This window comes from Sorex araneus, chromosome X, assembly GCF_027595985.1.
Source record: "Sorex araneus isolate mSorAra2 chromosome X, mSorAra2.pri, whole genome shotgun sequence".
Taxonomy (NCBI): domain Eukaryota; kingdom Metazoa; phylum Chordata; class Mammalia; order Eulipotyphla; family Soricidae; genus Sorex; species Sorex araneus.
The window spans coordinates 239,258,490-239,281,558 of record NC_073313.1 but is presented as its reverse complement, the minus strand read 5'-3'; the positions used below and the strand labels follow the sequence as shown (position 1 = coordinate 239,281,558).

The window sequence follows — 23,069 nt, the reverse complement described above, 5'->3', positions numbered from 1 at the left end:
TTTAAAAAAAAAAAGAATCTAAAAACAATCAGTCTCAGGGGTGGATTCTCTGATTCTATAAACAGAAGCATGGATGCTGTCTCTAAAACTAGTTCATTTGTTTTCCCTGTCAGGCCACTATGTAAAACTTTAAGACAAAGTTTCTAGGCTACCCTTAGGTACAGAGAAAGAATCAGGCCGGGACCTTTATTTCATGGAGTCATTCACCAAGTAGGACAGTTGTGCTTTGATGGTGATCACTCACTTAATTAACTACCTTTGAACAGTAGTCAGGGCAGTCTGAATAAAAGAAGCCTTCTTTCATGCTCAAAATTGCTAACAATACCTCACTTCAAAAGCTAAACATATGAGGAACATGGTGTGAGGTTTGCTGGGACCAAATGGCGACCGTTTCGGACCAAGTGGTGATTGGCTGATGAGATAGTGACCTTCCCAGAATCAGCTATCATTCTGCTCTGCACAGAACATAGAACTTATGGCCCAAGAAGCTGCAATCCATGCTTCCTCACCTCGCCCCCCTACCGATAACAGAAAGCCAGACCAAACTCAAGGGTCCCACTAGTCTCTGATCCCTTTTCCTGCCCCAGACAACTTAAAATCCCGTTTTTTCCAGGGTGCAACTCTAGACCAGCCTTATTCTGGCCACAGGCATTCTTTCCTTTTCTCACCCTGGTCCATGCACGCATCTACAATCACTGCTTTCAGGATTCTGGACCAGGTCTCCGTAAATCTGTATATGGGCCCCTCTGTGTTTTGTCGCGTGACCTCTTCAGCCAGCTTCCCTGCCCTGTAAATCTGGAAACAGTGAGCTCACGTCAGGGGACGCCTCAATCGGGAAAATTTGGGGGACCAGGATCCTGCCCGCCCCTCTCTTCCCTTCCCTTTTTCTCAGTGGGAGATGGCACAGAAGACGTTCCTTCCCTCTGTAATCACTGCCGTTTTCCAGGAGTATGGAACTGGTGCTTGAGACATCAGTACTCAGCTGAACTTCCCCCACCATTTACTGTACCTTCCCGTGATCTGGTTGTGGGCAGATTCAGATGAGAAGCTTAAAATTGAAACCTAAGCCCAATGCCCCTCTGGTGCCTTTTGCATTCCCTGAAGGCACTTGATCCGACCCAACCATCTGATATATCTCTTTGATGTTGTTTAGCCTCAAGGTTCCCTGGTTGATGATCTTAAGTGACCTGAAAATGGGACTTTTGATCATTTGACCTTAATGACCCTCCAAAATTACTGCCAGTGCCTGAATCAGTGTGGAGAAATACCTTATATTCAGGTCTTTCTCTTTCTTGCGCTCCCGTGTTTTTCTGTAGACTTTCACACTTTCTCCTGCCCCCACCCCCCTCCATTTCTGTCTCGGTCTCTGTTTCTCTGGCTCTCTGGCTCTCTGGCTCTGTCTCTCTATCTCTCTGGCTCTCTGGCTCTCTGTCTGTCTGTCTGTCTCTCTCTCTCTCTCTCTGTCTCTTTCTCTCTCTGTCTCTTTCTCTCTCTCTCTCCTTCCACCCTCCTCTCCTCATCTCACTTCTAAATTCTCCCCCACGTCTTCTCCCTATCCACACCGTCCTCTCACCACCTTCTCAGCTGCAGGTTTTTCTCCCAAGGGGCCCGGCCCATTCCCGCTGTGCTTCTGCACTTCCGTCCACTCGCATGGAGCTTCTATCTGCTCAGCCGAGCTCCGCCAAGCTTCTCGGGGCCTTGGCCCCCTTCCGCTGCCTTTCCGCTCCTCCCACCACCATGGTGACCGCCACCGCTGCCACACCCATATCACTCCCTTTGCCCCCAAGTCCAGATCCCGGAACTGGCCCCTCCCCCTCCAACGCCACCTGGAACCCCTTTTCTCTTCCAAGTTGACTGAAAGGCTGCCAGCCACGTGTAAGGAAAGCTGGAAATGTGGTAACATCCTACCATTTTAGGCTTACGACAACTTCGCCATAATTTATTTAGTTTGCCAGCTTTATATTAACAAAAGTACCTTCTTGACCCGGGCTGGAGCCATAGCACAGCGGGTAGGGCATTTGTCTTGCATGCGGCGGGCTGGGTTCGATTCCTCTGCCCCTCTCGGAGAGCCGGGCAAGCTACCGAGAGTATCTTGCCGGAAGGGCAGAGCCTGGCAAGCTATTCGTGGAGTATTCTATATTCCAAAAACAGTAACAAATCTCACAATGGAGATGTTACTGGTGCCCACTGGAGCAAATCAATGAGCAACGGGATGACAGTGACAGTGACAGTGACCTTCTTGACCCATTTTTTAACAGGCAGGGAACTGAGGCTAGTGCAGGCTGGGATACGTGGGGCAAGGTTCCCAATGCACCAACGTGGCTATGTTCCTCCCTTTCTCAGTCCATCAGTTTCCTCCCTGCCATCCTTGATGGGTCAGATAACATTTGGAGATTGATAGGTCAACTGTATACGGTGTTTGTAGTCAATTCCTCTGTCTGTCTGTCTGTCTGTCTTGTGTGGAACACTTGAATGTTAGAGCCAGGTTGAAATCAGAAGTAGAAATCCTTAGACCTGGGCAAGCTGCATCATGACCAAAGCTCAGAGTGATGTGCAACGCAACAATTCAAAAGATTTAGGTGCCTTTGGACCTTTTTAGACTAGGATTAAAGTGAAAGGCCTCCAAACAGAATGCTGAGCCTACAGAAGAAGTTGAAATTCTCAATCTAAATTTCTTATTGGAAAAAATGGTAAATGGTTCCTAACACTTGAAATTGTCCTGAGCTTCAGAATCTGTACTATCTAGAAAGGGATGTGGAACTAGAACCTCAAGCTAAAGTGAGATAAAAGCTCTGAGAGACTGCATGCAAGACTTTATCTTACAGGTTTCAGCCAGCTTTAATGAGAAATTAGGTTATTGTACAAATAACTAAGGTACAAGAACTATTGAAATTAAGTCAAAGAAGCTTTTCTCATGTTTCACAAAACTTGATGACTCAAAGGTTTTCTTATGCTGTGGTATGTCTAAATGTGCATATTTTTTTTGTTTCTGGATCAGATTATTATAATATCTGACCTAGAAAATCTTGTGTTGAAATAATTGTAGTACATTAAAATAGGTTCAAAGTGTAATGGTTTAAATCATGGGTGTGGAGGTCGATGTGGAGGTCTCGTCCTGTTCAGCAGGGAGAACCCTTCATGGGGCTGAGAAGGGGATGCAGCCGAATGAACAGACACAGACCCCGGAGGAGGGAGAAAAGGCGTTTTATTCTATGGCAGTTACAGTATTTATACCTCCCTGCTGGGAGGAGGTGGTATAGTATGCATGCCGGGACCCCCAATAGAAATGCAGGGTGTTCAGAGGGTAGGGCGTTCACCTTGCACGTGGCCGACCCGTGTTCGATTCCCAGCATCCCATATGGTCCCCTGAGCACCGCCAGGGGTGATTCCTGAGTGCAGAGCCAGGAGTGACCCCTGTGCATCACCAGGTGTGACCCAAAAAGAAAAAAAAAAGAAATGCAGGGTGTGGCATGGGCGTTAGCTAGTGATAAACAAATGGTGATAGAATAAGCTCAGTAAGGTAAAATGGCTCCTTACACATGGGTTTCTAGAGATTTTTTTTTATCATAAAATATGGTTGCAAAACTTGAATAAAAGTTCAAGTAGAATAATACCACTGTTTAAGAGATATCGGGCTTTCCTGCTGGAATTTCAGATCACCCTCAGGACTTCTTACTGAAGAAAATAGTGAGTCACTTTAACATTTAAGTAGCTAAGAACAGCATCTGTGGCTTTAGTGGCTTCTGAGTATGGATAATTGGGTTGAAAATCTGGGAAATGACAGCAATCAGCCTTTTTTTTTTAGATTATGTCACCAACCTGCCAGTATGTGAAAATACATGTTATTATTGAAATATTATAAATATTTGTTCAGTATGTTAAAACTTCATGAAAAGCATTGTCACAGAAAAAATTTCCAACAAAATTGTGACATAAAAAAAAAGTTCAACCTTATGTAAATAACATGGGTATTCTAGAACCATACAAACATAACATTTCTTTTTTCAATTGTAGTTCTACCTCTACAAGTTTTAATAGCACTCTTTTGTGCTATTAATAGCAAATGGGTATACCACATCTACTGAAAGAATGGATAGCTTGCTTTTCTCTTAACACCTTTCAACATATTTAGTCCGCTGTGGCAATATCATTTCATAGATCCAATAAAATGGGATGTCTTACTGTAAGATGACAGAACCCTGAACATTTGTAATATTGGCTTAAGATTAACCATAGAGTCAAATTCTAAGATTGACCTTAAATCCTAACACCCCCAAAATGTGGGTTCCACCAAAGACTTTTTCTGTGTCTGAAGCATATATATATATATATATATACATATTATATATATAATAGATTATCACTTCATCATCACTTCATCACTTTTATCCTGTTGATCAATGATTTGCCCGAGCGGGCACCACTAATGTCTTTATTCATCCTAGCCTTGAGATTTTTTTTCAATTTTTTATTAGAGAATCACTGTGATATACAGTTACAAATTTATGAACTTTTGTGTCTGCATTTCACTCATACAGTGATCGTTTACCCATCCCTCCACCAGTACCCATTCACCTCCACCAATGATCCCAGTATCTCTCTCACCACCCCCACCCCCTCCCCCACCACCCCATCCTGCCTCTGTGGCAGGGCATTCCCTTTTGTTCTCTCTCCTTTGGGGTGTTGTAGTTTGCAATAGAGGTATTGAGTGGCCTTCATGTTTGGTCTATAGTCTACTTTCAGTTCGCATCTTCCAACTTGAATGGGTCCTCTACTTGGTGTTCCCTTCTCTATCTGAGCTGCCTTTTCCCCCAGCATGTAAGGCCAGTTTCCAAGCTGTGGGGCAGTCCTCCTGGTCCTTATCTCTACTATTCTTGGGTGTTAGTCTCCTTTGTTAGTCTCCCACTCTGTTATTTTATATTCCACAGGTGAGTTCGATCTTTCTATGTCTGTCTCTCTCTTTCTGACTCATTTCACTGAGCATGATACTTTCCATGTTGATCCACTTATATGCAAAATTCATGACTTCATCTTTCTAACAGCTGCATAGTATTCCATTGTGTAGATGTACCAAAGTTTCTTTAATCACTAGCCCTGAGATTTTAGCAGCCTCTCTTTACTCATTCTTCCCAGATAATTTATAATTTTAAAATTATAATATTATAATATATAATATTATATAATAATATGGTATTATGGTATAATAGATAATAGATTATATATTATTATATATTTTATATATACATATAATAGTTTTTTTTCTGTGTGGAATTGGTAAAATGTCTGGCCTAGATAACTCATGATTTGAAATAACTGAAGTAAGAAAATAGTAATTTATTTTATTTTATTTTTTTTGCTTTTTGGATCACACCATATGGGATGCTGGGAATCGAACCCGGGTCGGCCACGTGCAAGGCAAACGCCCTACCCGCTGTGCTATTGCTCCAGCCCCTAGTAATTTAGTTTAAAACATAGATTCTTAAAAGTTTTAAATTTGGGGGAATCCAAAGCTCCATTACTTCACCCCTCCCTTCCAGCAGGGATCCAGGGGACTTTTTTGTCTGTATGCTAATGATGGCAGACTGAAGGAGGGGAGGAAATATGCCTTTTTAAAACTAAGCAGCTGCTACGTAGAGCTGCTTCAACTTTAGTGGTTTCTGAGACTGGAGAATTGCTAGTCATAACTAGTCAGTTATTTTCAGACTATTGTTAATTAGCTCACACAGTACATGAAAATGCATGCTATTCTTAGGATATCTTTATGTCAGCTTTATCAACCTAGTCTTGAACTTAAGAGAACTTTATCCACAAGTGTAAAATCCTTATTGCTTGATGGTAATCTGTGTTTTAATGCTTTTATATCTGTTTTTCTAGAAATATGAATTCTAAAAACTTTTCCTGATTAATTCCTAATATGAAGTGAACTTTTGCCAAGAATAATAGATCTATGGGCTGGAGAAATAGCACAGCGGGTAGGGCATTTGCCTTGCACGGGGCCGACCCAGGTTCGATTCCCAGCATCCCATATGGTCCCCTGAGCACCACCAGGAGTAACTCCTGAGTGCAAAGCCAGGAGTAACCCCTGTGCATCTCCAGGTGTGACCCAAAAAGCAAAATAAAATAAAATAAAAATAAATAATAGATCTATAGAACTTATTTTCTGCTTTTGGAATAGTATTGCAGAGCATAGTTATATTACGCTAAATGAGATAATTAGCAACTAGTTCCCAAACTTGGGAAATCAGGCTGTATTAAGTTCAGTAAAACAAGGAAGTTAAACCTGTAAGATGTGACTATGAGGAGTCTAGATGTACAGATGTTCTGGACTCCTGTTACAGTGTTCTTAGATAACTCGACAGGAAATCATTTAAACATGGGATGTTTATGATATGATTTGCTAAACTGTATGCTATATCTCTACAGATCTTAGTGCTTCTCTTAATTAGGACCCACAGCAAACAGGTAGACTTCATCTCATTGTGAGTAAACTATTTGCTTTTTTCTTCTTTGTTTCTTCAGCACATTTTTTATGCTTTGTGGCACTATATTGGTTTGTGTAAATCCAGATAAAAAGTCTTTCCTATGATAGGGTCTCCCCTCATGCAGCCAGGAAAGCCAGCTATGGGACCCTGAAGTCCTCAGGCACTGAAGCAGAGTCAAGGAACTGGACTAAATGACAGGAGCAGGTATTTAACAGGTACTATTCCAAGTACCCTGAAACTTCAGAGAGGCAGCAACGGGATGCGCATGAGATCTCCGGATGGGAGCCGCACTGGCACTGCTCTCCGCAGAGATGTGACCCAAGTGGCCACACATGTGTGGCCCCTCCATTGCTGGATGACCATGATCCTGGAGGCCAGCTAAACTACTTTTGGGTACCATTAGTTTCTTGCAGAAATGTCTCTAGACTGTGAACTAAGCCACGACCCCATGCCGCCCCAGGAAGGGAAAGGTTTTTCTCTCTCCGCTTTTCCTTTACGGGTAGGGGGGAGGGGAAGGCATGGCAACCGCCATCTTATAAGGACCACTAAAGAGAGGTACGAGCTTGTAATGATGCAATTTCTGGCAGAAATTTCCCTGGATTTAGTTACTAAAATACTAAAATACAGAAATCCCTCATATCTCTTCATTCTCAGCAATAGAAAACAAATTATCAAATGCTTCCTTTTCAGCAGGTCTGATTTGGGGAGGGGGGAACTCCAAACAATAATAGTGAGGTTTTTTTGTGAAAATATTGAATGTAATCAAAGTAAAGAGGAAGTAAAGTGAAAATTATCAGCTACACAGGCGGGAGGGTGTGTGGGCGGTGGGAGGGGAGGTTACTGGGGTTCTCGGTGGTGGAATATGTGCACTGGTGAAGGGATGGGTGTTCGACCATTGTATAACTGAGACTTAAGCCTGAATGCTTTGTAACTTTCCACATGGTGATTCAATAAAAAAATTTAAAAATTAAAAAAACTTCAGAGAGACCCTAGAGAAAGACTGGCAACATGGAAGGACTGGAAATCACCTCTGCTGTGGAAAATGAGGACCTAGCCTGGACCCTGCTCTCAGTGTCAAGAAAAACCTGGAAACCAGGATCTCTCCCAGCCCTGAAGAGGGGATGAGATGGACTCCATTCTGCCAGGACTCTCCTCCAGAAAGTAAGAGGCCCGAGACCACTTCCAGTTCATCATGGGACCTAATCTTCACATCTTTACAACAGCTAAGCCCGAGATAAATCTGACGTCTCAGATAAAATATCAATGTCATTATGGTGTGTCTCCTGTCTTTAGCCAATCCCCACCACCACTCAGTAAATAATGGGGCATACCAAATGGAGAGTTCTCCAAACTTGCTGTTTGTGCAAAAGAACAGCCATCTGGCAAACTTAAGAGTGAAGGTGGAAAGAAAACTATGTCTTCGTAACTCACACTCTAAAAATCAGATGCTAGTCCTACAGAGTGCTTGAACAAATGTATTCTAATGGACTTGATTAAAACAGGGTTTAATAAGTCTGGTTTGCACTCCAACTGGTAAGGCCATTAATTTTAAGGGTATCTTCTTGCTCGGAATCTGTTTGTTTATCTTAGCACTGTGCCACCTGAAATCCATCCAAGCATGGGTACAGGCAATCTCCAGAACAACCTCCAATCAACTGCTCCTCTACCTTTACACCCAGCTGACAACTGACTCCCAGTGTGAACTATCCACCTAAAAACGACAACCCTGTTCCTGCCAGAAGAATGAAGAGAGACCTTGGCACACCCTTTTATATAACCAAAATCATTGGTATGTAATTTGCTCACACCAAATGGTGAAGGCTTGAAACCAAAAGTCGATCAGCTGATGATATTCCCGGAATTAGATACCACTCTGCGCCAGCAAAGAAGACAGGACTTATGACCCACCTGGTGCCAGGAAGCTACCAGGCTGTATTCCATGCTTCCTCACATTGACCACCCCCCCTGTAAGATAACATTGGTTTGTCCTTTCTGCCTTGCCACAGGGAGCTTAGGTTATTGGGTTACTCCCATTCCTCTGTGTTTACTTGTGACCTCTTTGTGTTCTGCTTCCCCAACCAGTCAATCACCTTTATCTCCTAATCAGACTCTGTTAACTTGTAAATATTGCTTTTCTCTTCTCCTTAAGTCCTTTGCATAATTAATTCAGAGCAATGTCCTTTTTTGTATAAAGACATAGGAAGACAGTTAATAACTAGAATGAGGAACTTAGTGAGACTGGAACAGGCACATGGAGAGAATGGAATAAACAGCAACTGATGTCAACCAGCCTGGTGGCCCTGTTCCCTCCTTCATGTGTCTGTTGGCAGTGGCAGCAGGCTGGGTGGGTAAGTGGCCCAAGAGAGCCGGGGTTTCCCTAGCCACCTGGAGATTACACAACCCCTACAGATAATAGAAGGCCAGCCCAAACTCACTGGTCCTCCTGATCTGTTTCCTTTTCCTTCCCATGACAACTTAAAAATCCCTCTTAGCCTTTCCCAGGATATGGCCCTACCCTAAGCTCCCCAGGGGTCTCTAAGGTGCCACCAGGAGCACAACCCAATAAACTCCGACTTCTTACTTTACTTGTCTCTGTCCCTCTGTCTGTTCGAGTGAGGTCTCTGACCTATCACATAGCAACTGATTCATAGGAATTCATTTACATATCATAATGAGTAACTGACTCTACTTAGTGTTATGTCTTGGTTGTTTCACCAATACAGAAGAGATTATATAAAACATAAGATGCAAACATTATGGTTATATAGGAAAACCTAGGTCACTGTCACTGTCATCCCGTTGCTCATCGATTTGCTCGAGCGGGCACCAGTAACGTCTCCATTGTGAGACTTGTTACTGTTTTTGACATATCGAATACACCACGGGTAGCTTGCCAGGCTTTGCCATGCGAACATTATGGTTATATAGGAAAACTTAGGTAATAATGAGAAATGCCTGGCAAAGGGTCTCCGTGCAGAAAGTTGAAGTTTTCAATGCTAAATAATAGTAACTTTTGTTATTTACATAGGTGCATTTGTGAGTCTTTGGAAGTGTTAGAATGAAGCCGCAAGTCCACTGCCTTCCCACTACTGAAATTCTCTTTCACTCATATCCTCTCATGAAACTGAGTAACTGAAGATATGATTGGGTCATAGTGGGTCCGTGGCATTGGCCACAGCTAGGCACATAGTAGGAATATAGTATTTGTTAGATGTATGCATAAACTTTCTTATCTAGAATTTAGAGGATTAATATAACACAAAATTTTCAGTCATGCTTGTCTCAAAATTCAGCTGCAAAAGAAATGTAACTGTTGACAATTCAATTTGAGCCTGTGAGAGCCTCGGCTGTAGGTAAGGAAAGGCTTTTCCTGTACTGGCCTCTCTCTGCTGAACTAACTGAGTTATGGGAAGACTCAAAAGTTGTGATGAGAGGGGCCGGATCGATAGCACAGCGGGTAGGGCGTTTGCCTTGCACGCGGCCGACCCGGGTTCGATCCCCGGCATCCCATATGGTCCCCCAAGCACCGCCAGGAGTAATTCCTGAGTGCAAAGCCAGGAGTAACCCCTGAGCATCGCTGGGTGTGACCCAAAAAGCAAAAAAAAAAAAAAAGTTGTGATGAGAAATGAATAGATTAGATAAATTAATTAGATAATCAATAATAATGAATTATTAAATTATCCCGCCCCACACACAGAAGGACCGAGACTGGATTTTTTTTCAATCACCACATTTATTCAAACTGACATCACATAGCTCCTTTACAAGACACTGAGAAGTTCACAGACTTTTTGCCCCCCCATAAACATCAATTATAAAGAAACACCAGATAAAATCAAACTGAGGGACATTCCACAAAGAAACTGGTTTGTACACTTCAAAACATCAAGCCATAAAATTCAAAGAAAGGCCAAGGAAACTGCTCCATGATAAGGAACTTAACAAATCACAATAGTGTGTTCTCCTAGATTGAATCTTTAATTTCTAAGAGAGCATTTTTCAGACAATTTGTAAAATACGAATAAGATCTATGGAATAGAGGGTTAAAGCATAGCAATATTGGCTTCCTGGTTTTGATGGTGTGTACTGTAGCTGAGAATAAATTTTTTTAAGAAGAATATTCACCAGGACCAATGCTATCATCAACCTTCCTGGATCCGTAGACCATGTAGTTTATAATAAAGGGTAAATTGGATATGATACTCTACTCACTCACAAAGCACAATGACAAGAAAGCCAAAGTGGGTAATAATTGAAGGGTCAAAAAGCACAAAACATTCAAGTATGGGGTAAGAACACTCAAAAAGCACAAAACATTCAAAGTAGGGGTAAGACACTCAAAAAGACAGGTATCTGGTTTGTCTCAGTATCGGGATAGTAATCTAAGAACAGGGATGTAAGACACAAAGGAACAGCTGCCCTCAAGCCTAATATTTTTATCACTTACTATCAGAAGACCGATATACTATTAGCAGCTTCGGTAAAAACTAAGTATATAGGGTCAGGGATGGCTCAGTGGTAGAGCACCTGCCTTCCTGTAGATGTGAGGCTGCAAGTTCGATCCCCTAGCACTGCCACAAAGTGTTCAATCTCTGGCACGTCCTAACCAAATGTGAGAGCCTGGGTGAGCACCACAAAACAAGTGTAACCCCTAGTTACAGCAACAAGAGGTAAGGGAAGAGGAAGAAACTAATTTCACATATTATTCATCACAATGGAATACTGATACATGCAACAACAACGGCCCTCAAAAAAAGAAAGTCTAACATAAGATCAGTTATTGTATGGTTTCACTTATATGCAGTGACCATATGAAGGCTAAACTATAAAGATAGAAAGCGGAATGGGAATCCCCATTTGGTTATAATAAACAATTCATATTTAAGTACTCAACTTTTTTTTTGTTTTTTTTCTTTTTAATTTTTTTTTCTTTTTTATTTTTGGGCCACACCCAGCAGTGCTCAGAGCTTACTCCTGGCTCTGCTCAGGGATCATTTATGGCAGAGCATGGGGGACCCTATGTGGTGCCAGGGATAGAATCTAGGTTAGCTGGGTGCAAGGCAAGTGCCCACCCACCTGTACTATCACTGCGGTCCCATTCCTTAATTTTCTCACCTGCTATTTAGTGACAATTATAGTCACCAAACTCAGAAAGATCAAATGAGATAAAACCAGTTAAAAGCTTAGAACAACGCCCAGTACTAAGTAAAGGCTCAAGTTACACACACACACACACACACACACACAAACACACACACACACAGTTTAGAACTTTAGAGAAAAAAAAAGCACGCATTTAAAAAAAAAAAGCAATAGGCATGTAATAAATTATATGCAGAAAAAAGCATTAAGTTCATATTTTCAAAAGATTCAGCAACAAACTATAATTTATCCCAGATCTATTCCTTAATCAAGGTAGTTTTAAATACGTTGGGAGTGCTTTAAAAAATACATAGAAAGCATAAGGACAAAGTAAATTTACTAAATAGATTTTTATTTCCCTAATACTTAAGGTCTAGATAAAGTATAAGGAAATGCTGAGACTTCCTCAGCCCGTCATCTTTTTTAGTTGACAGTTTGATACTAATTCACTTGTACAATGACTTTTTAGTTTCTTCCAGTTTTTTTATTAGTTTTTTATTGAGAATGGATTCTCATAGTTTTACTGTAGCAATTTTTTTTTATAAAGAGTAAGCTGCTGTTCATCTTAACAGTATAATTCCGGACTAAAACTACCCATAAATCAGTAGTACTAAGGCCAAAGGCACGACCTCGCTAACGTACAATCTCCTGTTTTCTTGTCCTTTATGACAAATGCTACAGTCCTGGAGTCAAAGGCAATTTTAACTGCCCAGTAGGTATCAAATAATGATGTGGACACTGACTCCTGAGCTTAATCTTGTCCCACTGACTCTTGGAGTATAGTAAATAGATAAAGTGAAAAGCTGTTAACCCACACTCCACCAGACAAGTAAATAGTGTCTCAACTTTAATTTGAAAAGAACTCATTAAACATAACTTGTATATCTTTGGTTAGACTATTTTTTCACCAGCATAAGTTATATTCTTTTAATAATCTATAAGACTATTTATAAAATGAACTTGTTTCATAATTCTGATTCCTTAAGTATTTCCAGAAAAAAAGTCTTAATATGAGGAGAAAGTAGAGATAAGTTTCAGTATTTGATAAATTTTATCATAAGTTCAAAAAACAGATTTGTTCTTTAAACTGTTATAAAAAATACATTAGTTTTCTCAGTTTTACATGGAAATATAGTTGTTTGAATATTTAAATATAGTTTCTCTTTCCAAAAAAAAAAAAAAGTCACTCAGCGCCCTAGTTAAACAAATAATCTAAATGCACAAATGCAAAATACACTCTACACAATGCTTTCCACATACTGTATAGTTTGGAGGAATTATAGTGAAAATGTATGCAAGATACTGAATAGGGACAAGATTAGCAAGATATTCATTGTGGTTGTAACTTGATATATACTTTTAAAAGAATTTAATTCATTTTTTGTGTGAATACACACACAAATCTGTATGAATTCACACATAAAATTCAAACTTTTTAAATCTAATACGCAAATTAAACCACAATGAACTTTTATAGATACTGACCATGTATTTTGTGTCCTATCAAATTTTGAAAGTCATTTATTTCTGAATTAATTTAAATTATAATTTTTATTACTTGAACTTTTTAAGCTTATCTTAAATAATGGCTAGAGGAACTTGGTAAATATTTCCAAATATTTTTAGATAAACAGTATTATATTATGCTTTGATATTTTTAGTAATAAGAATTTTAAATATAGCTTTTCTTCTTAAAAAATGGAGGTCCTTAGAAGTGCTTTCAATGTAAAAAGGTAGTAAAATATTTTTAACTTTGTTTTTTTAGCAACTTGATTTATAAGAACTGTCATCTCTACTTGATTTAACAATAAATATGATAGATATTTCCATATGATTTTAAACTTACACCTTACATATATTAAAAGCTTGCAAAATATCTATTAATAAAGGGACATATATATATATATACCTCATAGTAACAAAAGACACTAGCACTCACAAATACAATGTTTCTATATAATAACTGATCATTTAGTCCATAATTAAAATAGTTTTCTTGCTAAAACTGGAGGATTTGTGTTTTTTTGGCCCACACCCAGGAGCTATTCCCATCTCTGTGCTTGGGTGGATGTGGTGGGGGAAGGGTCCCTCCAGGTGGTGCTCAGGGGACCTTGCAGTGATGGGTAGGGGGATCAAACCTTGGCCTCTTGCATGCAAAAGCATGTGCCACAGCCCACTGATTTATCTCCCTGACCCTGGGGAATTATTTTTAAATGGTGACCCACTTTATATATATATACATACATATATATATATAAAGTGTTTGTATATAAGGCAAAATTGAAGTAATTTTTCACTAAAAATATAAGTATTTGTCTTTTCTACAAAAACATAATTACTGCTTTAAATGAAAAATAGTCAATAAATTACAGCATAACACCATCCTAACACAATCTCCAGGGGTTGGTGAAATAATAACCCCTGCCTGAAATAAAACTTGGCTTAGAAAACAACTGTTACACTAAACTTCATTAATTCTAACATAAATAATTTTTATCTCTGAAATTATAGTACACTAATTTAGCTTCAATAAAACACAATAATCATACAATACAGCTACTGTTCACATTTCCCTTTAACATTAATGACAGAAAAGGAAAGAGAATTCCTGGCATAAGAAGATAATTAGATGCATTTGTACCAGCTCAATAATCCCCAAGTAAAAGCTCTAAACATATTCTGAGTACCTGAGACTTCAACTGTATCTCTTAACATCTTTTACTTGAAGTGTTAAAATCAACTGGCAAGTTTAACGGAAGTCAAACTAATGCACAAACACACCATTTTTCACTTGGAAAATGGGCCTCTACCTAGGTTAATGGGTTTCTGAGATCTTTTGTAATAAATGTTACAAATAACTCTTAATGACAACAGTGTATGGTCTGTCAAAATTACCAACCCAGGGATCAGTTCAATCTATTAAAAATACACTGACATCCAAAATATTGTTAGGAAATAGAGTCCAAGATAACCTGGATTTTCATACCAAACCACCAAACCAGATGAAGGAGCATAAAGGTGGTTTAAAACTTAAAAGCATCATTTTGGCAGATCACCTTCTTCTTAGGAGATAAAAATATGCAAGAAAAACCTACCACAACTGACTGCACTGGGTGCAACCAAAGAAAATTGATGTTACAGATATAAATTCTCCAGAAGCTGTACTAAATATTATTGAATCACATTCTCTGGAAATTCTTTTTTAAAGAAAGATAAATTATACTTTTTTGGTGATCATTTGTGGTCACCCCATCTCAAAAGTGGAAATAATCTACTATAGTTTCTTCTTTTTCATTATTCAGCTAGAATATATTAACTCTTAGAACACATAGAATAAATATGGTTTTATAATTATATCTTATGGGGAGAAACATTTTAAAATATACTTTTAAATTCATTTGTACCAATTTTCAAAGGCAAAAATAAAGAAACTTTTTTTTCAAAATAAAAATTTCAAAAATAAAGTGCATGCCTCCCATGTGTGAGGCCCTGGGTTCAATCTGGAAAAAAAAAAAGTAAAACAAGATAGCACTTAATGTTTGCCATGTTCACTCTTCCAATATTTTAAACTGCTGACATGATATAATAATTAAAAATAAATAAGAGGGACATGATTTAGAAAACAAAAATAAACACTGTTCTAAACTGTTACAAATCAAAAATTCATCTACAACAATGGTGAAAGGTGCTTTCGAATCTTTTCTTTAAAAAAAGACCTTATATGCGGATTTTAAAAATAAAAGTTCTGAAAAAAATAATGTCTATAGCAAAATATTTGAAGGTTTTCCCACCAAAATTGGGAGAGCTACCTGCATTTAAAAATCAGACATATTTTGGCTGAAATACTGAGTCTTCAACTAGCTTTAACACAGTCACTCTTCTCATCTACCTCATTACCACATGACCTGGTTTTGTCGGCCTTAACCTTTATTCAATCAGAGTATGGTACTTCAGGACATAAACTTCTCAAAGTATGTATTTTAACAAGTATTCCATGTTTTTGTTTCCTTAGGGCATTTAAAAAAAAAATTCCTCTTTCTGCAATGCTGTGCAGGTTGCCTCAGAGAAAAGCCTCCAATAGCTCCTGCAAAATTAGCAGAACCCTGCACCATTGCTTTAGGGAAGAGCTTTGGGGGGCTCCTGCAATGCACCCTGACCAGGCTGCTTCAGAGAGGAACTTGCATCAGCTGTTTTCTTCTCTTCTGTGCCAGAAGGAACCGAGTTGGAAGGTATTTGGGCCTGTCTTTTGGGCTTCTTTGATCTGCCAGCATCAGATTTTTTCTTCAGATATGTTCTAACATAAGTGCTCCTGGACTGGTATTTATGACGCAAGAAAACAGAATATTTTGTAATATACTTTCTGATTATGCCATTTAATTTGGTCTGAATCCAAATCGACTGCTCTTCAGAAGCAATTCTCTTTTTTTGCTGGAGAATGACTGGTTTATAAGCCTTCTGGGGTAAATCCAACTTCTTAGCTGCCAACTTCCTTCTCTGAATTTTCTTTTTACTTTCTGAAACCTTACCCCTCACTGATGTTTGAGGAATTTTGACAGTATCACAAGTTGAAAGGCTTAACTGGAAATTACTTTCCCTAGGAACTTCATTAGAATTCAAAGTCTCTGGTTTTTCCGGAGACACAAAATGTCCATTGTCCCTCTCCTCTGTCATTAATTCATCTTTTACAGAGTTCCGCGAATCGTCTTTATCTTCTGCATTTGGGCTACTCCCATCAAAATGAACGTTAACCCAAATATTCCCCTCATGCTCTGGCACTTCCATTTTTGGAGGAGAAGTATCAATTGCAATTTGCTGATTCAATGTGTCATAACTAATGGAGCTCCATTTATATTTGTACTGCACTCTAAGAACCCCATTATTTACTTGAGTATTGGGTCTCATTTTTGAGACATTTAAGGATTCATCTTCCTCTATCTTACACATATTTGATGAAAGAACATAAAGTAAGGCATTGGGTTGCAAAGGCTTCAAAATATGAGTACACATTTGGGGAAACTCAAGTGTTTCTGTTTTGACTCTCTTCTTCCTTTTTCTGGTCACATTTGAATGCTTCCTTTTTGGTGAGTCTTCCTCTTGCCTCATTCTTTTTGTCCCTGGGTGACTCACGAGATGAGTTTGAGTTCCATGGCTGAGTTTCACAGTCTGGCATCTAGAAGCTGCACGGCATGGTTGATCATAAGGCATCTTTGTTAGAGAATGATGGCTAAATTTATCTAAGGCCACTGATAAGTCACTAATGTCCAAAAAACGACTAGCATTGTCAGCTGAGAGAATGTGATTTGAGGCAGTGTCCTGACCTAGGTCATCCCGGGTAATCTTGTCTTCTTTATTCAGAATTTTTTTTTTATTTTTACAGGTCTCACAATCATCATCGAAGTAACAATGGAAACGACCTTCCCTGAATTCCTTCACAAGAGCATTGATTTTCATGTCATCTTCTTTCATTATCTGAGACCATGTTTTCCCTACAAATGAAGGTGGGATGTGAGGCAAGGCTTCAAGAACTGGTTCTACGATATTATCTTCTATGACGACATGCAATTGATCTGGGGTACTTTCAGAATCAACCACGAGAACAGTGTTTAAATCGGAATCCTGCTTCCTTTCTTTCAGCGTGTAAGACATCTTCTTAACAAAGTCTACTTTATTCGAAGCTTTTTGAGGACGATCAGGACCAAACACAAGTGAAGAACCACTCTGAAAATTTGTCTTAGAAGTAGATGGTTCACAGCTCATACTTTCTGGAGGCAGATGTTCTAACTGCAAAGTAGGAACTTTATCAGCATTTTGATGATGAGTTGACTCAGGAGAGGCACTACAATCAAGTGCAGAAACTCTAGAGTCATAGTTATTATCTCTTAGATTAATAATTACTCCATCTTTCTGAGAGCTCAATTCTTTGTCCACTTTCTGTCGTTGGTGAGTCACTGACTGAGATGAATCTTTCCATTTAAAACTTGTGCTTGGACGATTCAATTCACAGTCCTTATCTTCTGAGTCATTATATTTCATTTTTTTTTTATCAGGCCCTTGTGATTGGTAAGTTACAGACTGAGGAGTGGGATCAACTTGAAAATTTATTTCAGAACCAGAAGACTCACAGCTAGACTCTTGGAGAATGATGTAATCTTTCTTCTGGTTTACTACTTTGAACGTGTCCTTGGATTTTTTTGTTAGTGACCTAGAAGTGTCACGAGCATATCTTAATTCAGAAGTAAAAGAGTCTCGGCTCGCACTTTCTAGATCAAACTGTTCTGCATTGATACAGTTAACCTCTTTAACGGTCATCTGAGGTGGGTCAATCACTACAGGCTGAAAAGCATTATCAGAATCAGAAATATTTTCACAATCACTATCACCAGTCACCAGGTCCATAACGAGCATCTTTTGAAGATTTGTTTCTTTGATTGACACTCCATGTTGGTCAACGACTATTTGAAGAGGGCCATCAGAGTTACATATGATCTCAGATTCGCTGTTCTTTCCTTCCATGCCAAGATGCTCTTCCTTCTGAAGGCTTATTTCCTTGCAAATCACTTGAGGCTCATCTACTTTCAGCTGAAGACAAATACCAGAATTACATTTTATTTCAGAAATAGTAGAGTCATAGTTCTTATCTGCTAGGTCATTAACACTTTTTGTTTGTAAGTTTAATTCTTTGAGAGTCATGGCAGATTTATCAGCCACAAAGTGAACAGGAGTATCAGAATCACAGTTTACTTCAAAGTTGCCTAAGTTGTAAGTCTTATCTTCCAGATAAATGTGGTCTTCCTTCCACGGGCACATTTCTGTAACACCACTTTGAAGTTGGTTAGTTACTGACTGAAGAGGATCCTCAGAAGCATAACTTGTTCCAGGTCCAGAAGGATCACCGTACGCCCCTCCCAAATTGTCATGTTCCTCTTCTAAAATGTGCGGGTGCTCAACCATTGGTGGAAGAGGGCCATGTGACACATAAATTATTCCAGAATCACTGATTTTGTAGTCTTTTTCATCCAAACAAACATGTCCCTTTCCAAGATTTAGTTCTGTAATATCCTCTTGAAATTCATGAGTCACTGACTGAAGAGGTTCATTAGAACCTAAAGATATTTTAGAATTACTGGGCTCAACAATTTTATCTTCCACATCAGCGTGCTTCTTCCAAAAGTTGATGCCCTTAAGGATATCTTCAGTTTGGTCAGGTACTGACTGAAAGATAACACCAGATTCATAGACAATTTCAAACCTTTTAGAAGCATCCCTCTTCTCTTCCACATCAACTTCATCCTTACAAAGACTGATTTCTTTAACAGTTTCTCTAATCTGATCAGCCACTGACTGAACAGGGCCATCAGAATCAAAACTTATTTCAGAACCACAAAGTTGATGATGCTTCTCTTCCAGTTCAATATGCCCCTGCTCCAAGATGTTTATTTGAGGTTGTTCAACTATTGGCTGCACCAAGAAATTAGAATTTAAACTCATTATAGGATCATTATATTGGCTGATCATATCTCCCAAGTAAAGATGACTTTGATTTTCAAGTTTAATTCGTTTAGCAGCTACTTCAGGTTGTTCAGCCTCAGACTGAAGAGAAACATCAGGATAATTTAGTTTAGAACCACTATGTTGATCAATCTTATTTTCCAAGCCAACATCTTCATTCCACAGCTTTACTTTGTCCTGAAATTGTTCAGTTAATGGCTTCAGAGTTTCAATGGGATAAAAATGCATTCTGCATTCACTATATTCACTGTTTGCACCTTCCAGGTCAACATGTTTTTCCTTTAAAAGGGTTAATTTAGATTCACTGATGACTGAATGAAGAGGGGTCTTATTAAAATTTATTTCAAAATCTCTAGATTCAGAATATTCATTTTCTGGATCAACGTGATCTTTCTTCAAAATAACTATTTGAGGTTTTTCTATCATTGACTCAGGAGGAATACCAGGATCCAAAAACACGTCTGAACAACTGCGGATAACACTTTTGTTTCCTAAACCATGTACATCTTCCTGAACATTTATTTCTTTCAAAGCTATCTGAGGTTCATTCACTAAATAATGAGGAGATTCAGAATCTGAATTTATTTCAGAATCACTAGATTCAGCCATTTTATCTTTGGCGTTAACATGCTTTTGTTTTTGAAGCCATATTTCTTGAACATCTACTTCAGGTATTTGTGTCACTGCCTGGATAGTGGAATACACACTTGTTTCAGAAACACTTAATCTGTTACCGTTGTCTTCCAAGACTGCAGATTCTTTCCTCTGGTTAATTTCGTTAGCAGTTAAGTCAGGATGACCAGTCGCTAAAAGTACACCTGATTTCATGTTGGTTTCAGAAATATTATGTTCATTATCCTTATGTTCTAAATATCTATCTTCTTTTCTCTGAAAGTTTATTTCTTTAATGGGACCATCAGAAAGTTTAGTCACTGAATGAAAAATATTATAATCCAAATTCAATCCAGAACCACTAGGCTCATGTTTCAAATTTTCTAAATCTGCCCATTCTTCATTTTTAAGGTTAGACACTGAATGAGGAGGAACATAATAATCCAACCTTATTCCAGAACCATGGGCCTCACCATTTTTCCTCTCTAAATGGACATGTTCTTCCTTTTTAATGGTTATTTCTTTAACTACTACAAGTTGATCATTATCTGAATGAAGAGGCATATCAGAATCAAAATGTATTTCAGAAATACCAGATCCATTACGCTTACTTTCTGAATCCATAGGTTTCTTCTCATAAACAGCTACTTGAAATTGATCCTCAGAGCAAAGAGAAATATCAGAATCAAAAGTTATATCAGAAGTATCTGACCCATAATTCTTATCTTCCAGATTTTTGTACTCTTTTCTTATCCCTGCATTATCTATTTCAGAATGCTCAGTGGCTGTTATAAAAGGGGGATCAGAATTAAAAGTCAAGTCAGAACTGGAACATCCAAAACTCTTAACTTCTATGTCAATATTTGATTCTTCCACATTGTTTTCACTTAGAACTTCTTGAGGTTGATTATTTGTTGGCTGATAAGGAGAAACATTAGAAACAAAACTTAGCTCAGAAGCACTAGATTTAACACTCTTATTCTCCACATCAGTAGCTACTTCTTGAGGGTCTACTTCTTTAAGTGCCACTTGTGATTGGTCAGCCACCAAATGAGCATGAAAATTGATTTTAAGATCCTGACTATCATGTGAGTTCATATCCATGGGACCACTCGCCTCCAGATTTATTTCTTCAACAGCTTTCTGAGGTTCACCAGTCACTATCTCGTTAAAACCAAGGTGTGCATCAGCACTACTGGGATTGTAGTTATCTTTCAAGTAAGCATGCTTATCTTTAAGACTTCTTTCTTTGACAGTCAGTTGAGGATGGTCAACTATTGATTCATCATCAGAACTTGCTTCGGAACAACTTGAGCCGTAGTCCTTATCAACCAAGTAAATGTGATACTTCTGAGGTTTTGTTTCCATGACAGCCACTGGGAGTTGGTCAACTACCGACTCAAGTGGAGAAGAAGAATCAGCACTTATTTCAGAGCTACTAGATCCATAATTCCTATCAACCAAGCCTATGTATACCCCCTTAGGAAAGTTTTCTACCTTGGTGGACTGTTGAAGGTAGTCATCAGTTGGCTGAAGTGAAACATCACAGTCAAAATTCATCTCCGAATCACTAGAATTGTAGCATTCATCAACCAGGCTAATAGGCACTGCATTCTGAAGATTTGTGTCTTTAACAATTCCATGAATTTGGTTAGCAGCCAACTGAGGAAAGGCATCAAAATTTGAACTTGCTTCAAAAGTGTAAGATTTACCATTTGTATACCACATATGACCAATATCTTCCTTTAAAAGATTTGCTTCTTTGGCTGCCACTTTAGATTGGTCAGTTGGTAAATGAAAGTAGGAATCATAATCAAAGCTCATTTCAGAACCTCCCAAGGCATTCTTTTTTTCTTGGTCAATTTGTTTTTCCTTCGTAAGGTCTTGTACAGTCTCTTCAGATTGATCAGAAGATGACTGAAGATAGCCACAACCAAATTTCATTTCAGAACCTACTGAGGTTTTTTGTTCCAAAAAAGCTGACTTGTTAATGAGATAGTTTTCTCCTTGGGCACAATACCTATTAGAAAAATCCCCATTTTGTTTTGCAAAGGAATCTTCAAGGATTCCTTTATGAGAAGGCATTTTATTTTTACTCAGATCTATAGGTAGGTTTTCTGCTAATGTGAAAAGAGATTCACATTTTAGTGAGCCTCCAGTACCTGCTAATTCATGGGATTTTAAGCCAGTTGACAAAGTCTTATCTGGAGTTTCTATATCTTCCTGTTTAATCATCTGCTTGGAATTTACATGTACAGAATTCTGATTTGATTCTTTAGGTTTCTGACATGGAACTGAAGGAATTTTTACACAGGATGTTAGCACAGTGTTTCTAGAACCTCTCTCTCGCTGTTCAAAGTATCTGTCAGCTCTGCTAGGGTCACAATCACTAACAGAATCCAAATGGGATACCTGTGGCAACTTGGTAGTATTAGTTGTAACTGGTGTACCATTTGAAATTTCTGGTAAACAACTAGCATGAACATCAGAGCTTACTGAGGAACATGCTACGTTTTGCCCATTATTTGTAGTTTGACTGACACCTACTGGATTAAATTCATTCCCACTTTTACAAACAAGATTCAAGGGCTGCTGCTGACCCTTCTCCAACTTTTGAATAACTGATGGTCGAATGGAAACATTCTGAATATTTTCCTGAGATTCACTGGATCTGGAATCTAACTCTTCATCAGATTCATAACCCATAGAGAGCCTCTCTTCTCTGACTTCAGGATCATCCTCATTCACTTCATCAGGAAAACCTTCATCAGGAACCAGTTGAGAAGGTGATGCATTCATAGGTCTCTCATTTTGAACTGATCTAAAATACAAAAACAAGTCAACAAAACCATTATACTATCAGTTTAAGATGTTTAAAGCATAAGGTATGTTATTTTCTTTCTATCCTAGGACATATTCTCTCTAATGTACATGGAAGAACAGACCTCAAAGATAAACCTCATACTGGGACACATCACTGTCACTGTCATTCCATTGCTCATCGATTTGTTCAAGAGGGCACCAGTAATATCTCTCACTGAGAGACTTATTGTTACTGTTTTTGGCATATCCAATATGAATGGGTAACTTGCCAAGCTCTGCCGTGCGGGCTCCATACTCTCAGTAGCTTGCCGGGCTCTCTGAGAGGGGCGGAGAAATCGAACATGGGTTGGCCGTGTAAAAGGCGAAAGCCCAATCACTGTGCTATTGCTCCAGCCCACTGGGACACTGGGACAATAAAGAAATGACGACAAAATCATAATAAATACATTTTCACTGATCATGCTGGACAAGAACTGAGTGTTAAAAGTAGGTAAAGGGTCA

At 38.8% G+C, this 23,069-nt stretch overlaps 1 protein-coding gene across 1 annotated transcript in view; it reads right to left on the bottom strand.

Moving 5' to 3' along the window:
• Window positions 1–12,458: 12,458 nt before the first annotated feature.
• The window catches only part of ZDBF2 (zinc finger DBF-type containing 2), a 30,855-nt gene continuing 20,244 nt past the window's right edge, over window positions 12,459–23,069 (bottom strand). The window contains exon 7 of the mRNA XM_055123063.1: window positions 12,459–22,566. Within this exon, the coding sequence (XP_054979038.1) occupies window positions 15,741–22,566 (6,826 nt within the window). The 3' untranslated portion in view covers window positions 12,459–15,740. The remainder of the gene's footprint in view (window positions 22,567–23,069) is intronic.